General features: G+C 34.6%; 1 protein-coding gene across 1 annotated transcript; it reads left to right on the top strand.

Annotated features, from left to right (window-relative positions):
- Positions 1 to 3166: 3166 nt before the first annotated feature.
- Positions 3167 to 4604, top strand: LOC102664226 (protein MAIN-LIKE 1-like). The gene is made up of 4 exons (XM_006605086.1): positions 3167 to 3526; positions 3615 to 3631; positions 3716 to 4274; positions 4395 to 4604. The coding sequence occupies exons 1-4, from the start codon at positions 3167 to 3169 to the stop codon at positions 4602 to 4604; spliced, it is 1146 nt and encodes a 381-aa protein (XP_006605149.1).
- The last annotated feature ends 269 nt before the right edge of the window (positions 4605 to 4873 follow it).

Raw genomic sequence — 4873 nt, forward strand, 5'->3', positions numbered from 1 at the left:
AGTTTTGCTCTTGCTTGGATATTTTCCTGGCAATACAGATACAACAAAACAGAAAATAACAAGCAACTTCCACCTTTGCAAAGACATGCCTTTGTCAAGTGGTGGAACCAATTTGACACAACAAAAGCAGAACCAGATAAAGTTAAAATTTGGTTCAAAGCTAATCCAGAGTTTCTTAAGACAGTTGATCCAGAGACTTCATTGTTTCTTAATCAGAAATCCAAGCTGGCGGTTTTCCTAGCAGGATCTAAGTCAAAGGAACATCTGACCAAGAACTTAAAAGAAGTTCTTTAATTACTTCAAGACCAAGATGAAGAACAATCTTCGTCAAAGAAAGAACACGCCAAGTCAACACACTTTTCAGATGATTTTTACCAGAACAAAGATGACTGTTTTGGTATTAATTTAGCTGAAGATTAAATTTTTATTGTAAACCTTTAGAAATAGTTCCGATTTAGATGACCTGTACTGTAGCTACGGTATTTTTCAATTCTATAAAAGGAGTCCTCAAACACATTGTGAGGTACCCTTTTACACAAATAGTTTAGAGAGAAGTTAGAGAGGGAAGCTTTGAGAAACAATCTTTGTAAGCTTTTCTTTCTTTTCAAATAAAGTTGCAGTTTTCTTTATCTTTCTTCCTTCCTTCCTCCTTATTGATCCAATGTGGACTACTGCCGTTCCAGTTTCTTCCCTTCTCCCTCCTTACTGATCCAATGTGGACTACCCCCATTTCAGTTTCTTCACTTCTCCCTCATTACTGATCTAGTGCGGACTATCGCCGTTTCAGTTTTCTTTTATGATTTTGTTTCAGTTTTAGGCTTTTACTTACTATTATTATTTTTTTTTTGCAATTCCATAACTTGAATATAATATTCTTCTTCTTCTTGTGTATCCTACTTCTTTATTGTCCATTCGATTCTTCCACATCCCCATTTGATTTTATCATGTTCAGAGAAACCTACCAAAAATTCATCTCATTTTTTTTTATTAAATTTATATGTTCATATACTTAAAATTTATTTATTCCTTACCATATTTATAAAAAAATAAAGAAACAATACCATAAGGAATGTTTCAGAATTAAATTTTATTTTTATTTCATTGTATAATTTTAAATTTTTTATGTCTAATTAGTATTATAATTATAATTTTCTTAATCAACTATTAACATAATTATTCTGTATTTTTAATAATTATAAAAATAAAATATGAAATAATTAATAATTATATAATAATAATAATAATAATAATAATTATTATTATTATTATTATTATTATTATTATAATAATAGAATTGTAATTATATTATAAATAATTATAAATATATAGTTAACATGGTGTGTACAGGAGCGGGAAGTGGCATACGTAGACCCTGGACCCGAACTGAATTCACTTGGGATATGCTAGGTGCACCCAGCAATTTATTGAATGGGCCATTTTTCCCTTCATTTAAAAAGTTATATAAAAAGTTAAAAATGCTTTTCCCTCTCCCGGAACCATTCACGCCTCTTCTTGTTGCTGCTTCTCTTTCCTCTTCCGCGAGCCTCTGCGTCTTCTCTTCTCCGCAAGCCCGTCTTCTTCCCCGCGAGCCCGGCTGCTGCTTGTTTTCGCTTGGACGCCATTTCCCTTCGAGGTAGGTGTCCCTAACCTTCCTTTGCTTTTATTATGCACTATAGTTGTAGCATTTAGGGAAGGTTAGAGGAACCTTAGGTTAGTGGAACCTTAGGGTAGAAGATGCCGAAAAAAATGGGGAAAGGGAGGTTACGGTGGCACCTTCCGGAAGATCCTTTTAGGGTTCTTCCGGAACTTCCGGAAGAAGGTGTTCCGGAAGATTTCCGGAAGAAGGGTTCTTCCGGAAGTACTGAAAGGTCTTCCAGAAGAACTGGTCTTCCGGAAATCTTCCGGAATATCTCTTCCGAAAACTTTCCCGAAGAAGGGTTCTTCCGGATGACCTTTCAGTGCTTCCGGAAGCACTTTCCGGAAGAACAACTTCTTCCGGAAAGTTTCCGGAAGAACTACTTCTTCCGGAAGTTAGTTTTTTTTTTAAATATTGTTTTTTTAAATTAATGTATTTTATTTATAAATAGAGTTAGTTATTTGTATAAATTAAGTTGGTTATTTTTGTTAATTGGTTTTGTTTAATTTTTATATGATTTTAGTTGAGTATTTTTACTAATTATTTAATTTTAAATTGGTTATGTATTTTTTTTATAAATGAAGTAGTTTATTTTTATAAATAAATTTGTGTGTGATTCAGAATTTTTTTTAAATAATAATTATTTTTTATAAATGATATAAATTAAGTTGTGTATGTTTTGAAATTTTTTTTCCCATTTTCGTTTTATTTTTATATATAATTTTAGTTGTGTATGTTTACTAATTATATATTTTGAAATTAGTTGTGTTTTTTTTATAAATAAAGTTTTTTATTTTATTATAAATGAAGTATTTTTTTAATAAATTAATTTGTGGATGTTTACTAATTAATTATTTTTACATTAGTTGTGTTTTTTTATAAATGAAGTTATTTATTTTTTTTAAATTAAGTTGTGGATGTTTAATAAAAAATATTTTTACATTAGTTGTGGCTTTTTATAAATGAAGTTTTTTTTTAAAATTAAGTTGTGAATGTTTAGTAATTAATTATTTTTATATTAGTTGTGTTTTTTTTATAAAGAAGTTGTTTATTTTTTTTTAAAATTAAGTTGTGGATGTCTACTAATTAATTTAGTTGTGTTTTTTTTTATAAATGAAGTTTTTTAATTTTTTTTTAAAATTAAGTTGTGAATGTTTACTAATTAATTTTTGTTACATTAGTTGTGTTTTTTTTATAAATGAAGTTTTTTTATTTTTTTTTAAATTAAGTTGTGGATGTTTAATAATTAATTATTTTTACATTAGTTGTGGTTTTTAATAAATGAAGTTTTTTTTTTATTTTTTTTTAAATTAAGTTGTGGATGTTTACTAATTAATTTTTTTTTACATTAGTTGTGTTTTTTTTATAAATGAAGTTGTTTATTTTTTTAAAATTATGCTGTGTATGTTTTCAAATAATTTGATTTAAATTAGTCTTATTTGTTTATAAATAAACTTGTTTTATTTTTATAAAGAAAGTTGTGTATATTTTGACCGAAAAAAAATACGTGTTCGACATGATTTGCAGATCATGGCTAGAACACGAGGTTTAGGTTATGCTATAGGTAGACTTATTGGCAGAGATAAACATGATCACCATGATGCAGCTGATGTTCCCGAGAGGTGTAGGTCTACTGCCTCAGCCCGTAGGCAACGGGTTCATCAGATGACTGCGGATGCACGTGATATGGTTAAGGAAGTTGCTGACATGGTTGAGGATGTCCCTGATCTGGCTGAGGAGGCACCTGAGATGCGTGCGGACGTACAGGGTGCTGATGGTGCTGAGGGGTCAGATGCTGATGATGTTGAGGGATTCCCTAGTGGGCCACGTGACCCGTCAGTGCTGACATCATTTGCGGGCCATGTTGCACACGCTTTTTGGAGTGGACAGGTATTTTAATTTGTTAATTATTTATCATTGTTGATTTGTTTGTCATTAATTCTTTTTTAATAATTGTATAATTTGCACTTCAAATCAGGAACATCCTGATTTAAAGTTGGTGTCACATGGGAGGAAGGTGACATTGATTGGGAGGCCAGTGCCTGAGATTGAAGGACTGGTTGGTGCCACATGATTAAGTCCACTGATCGATTGTTCAGTTGTTACTGGCGATCCTGGACTTATATCTGCATTTGTGGAGAGGTGGCACAACGAGACCAGCACCTTCCACCTTCCGGTAGGAGAGTTGATGATCACATTGGATGATGTGTCGTCACTCCTTCATTTGCCTATCACTGGCGCATTGCACAGTTTTCATGCTCTTTCTATGGAGGAGACTAGATTTTTGCTGATAGAGTTGCTTGAGGTGTCTGCCGAGGAGGCTAGAGCCGAGACAACACTGACACGTGGGGCATACGTACAACTAGGATGGGTTCAAGACATTTATGAGATGAGATGTCAGGCCCGGCGGTGGATTGTAGCAGCTCATGCTTATCTGGTGCACCTGGTCGATTGCACTCTTTTTGCTAATAAGAGTGCAACATACGTGCATGTTGTTCACCTAAATGCTTTTCGTGACCTCGGTCAGAGTGGTGGTTATGCTTGGGGAGTTGCCGCGCTGGTTCATATGTATGACCAGTTAGATGAGGCTTCTAGGATCACCACACGACAGCTTGCGAGGTACCTGACTCTATTACAGGTAAATTTTGTGTTTTTTAATATGTTACGTTCGATTATAATTTAAACATGTTTTTATGTTATGTTAACCTCATTTTTTGTGTAATGTTGGATCTATGAGCACTTCCCTAGTGTGCACCAGTGCGTGACAGATGATACATACCGGGAGACGTCCCCACATGCTTCCCGGTGGTTGACGTCGAAGGCACACATGAAGGGAATCACAGGAGCACCTTACAGGGCATGTTGTGATGCTTTGACCGTCACAGATGTGTCCTGGTTGTCGTACACTAAGCATCGGGGAGTTAGGGCCTTTGAGCTTATTTCATCATTCCAGGGTCAGCTGAGATGAGGTCCTATGGTGGTCATAGTTCGACCGGAGAGGGTGGTACGACAGTTTGGTTACATTCAGAGCATCCCTCCGCTGCCTGTTAGTGCTCGATTGTCACATGATGATATAGATGACAGGTGGATGCATTTTGTGGAGCACGTACTACCTGCGGGTGAGCTTTGTCTAGTGCCTGGGCAGGTATCTGTGGATTAGATGGAGTGGTTTTTCCGCATATCTCACCCATTCATGATACCGACCCAGGCAGGTGACCAGCTGAGAGATGCACCAGC

The sequence above is a fragment of the Glycine max genome, chromosome 19 (assembly GCF_000004515.6).
Source record: "Glycine max cultivar Williams 82 chromosome 19, Glycine_max_v4.0, whole genome shotgun sequence".
NCBI classification, from domain to species: domain Eukaryota; kingdom Viridiplantae; phylum Streptophyta; class Magnoliopsida; order Fabales; family Fabaceae; genus Glycine; species Glycine max.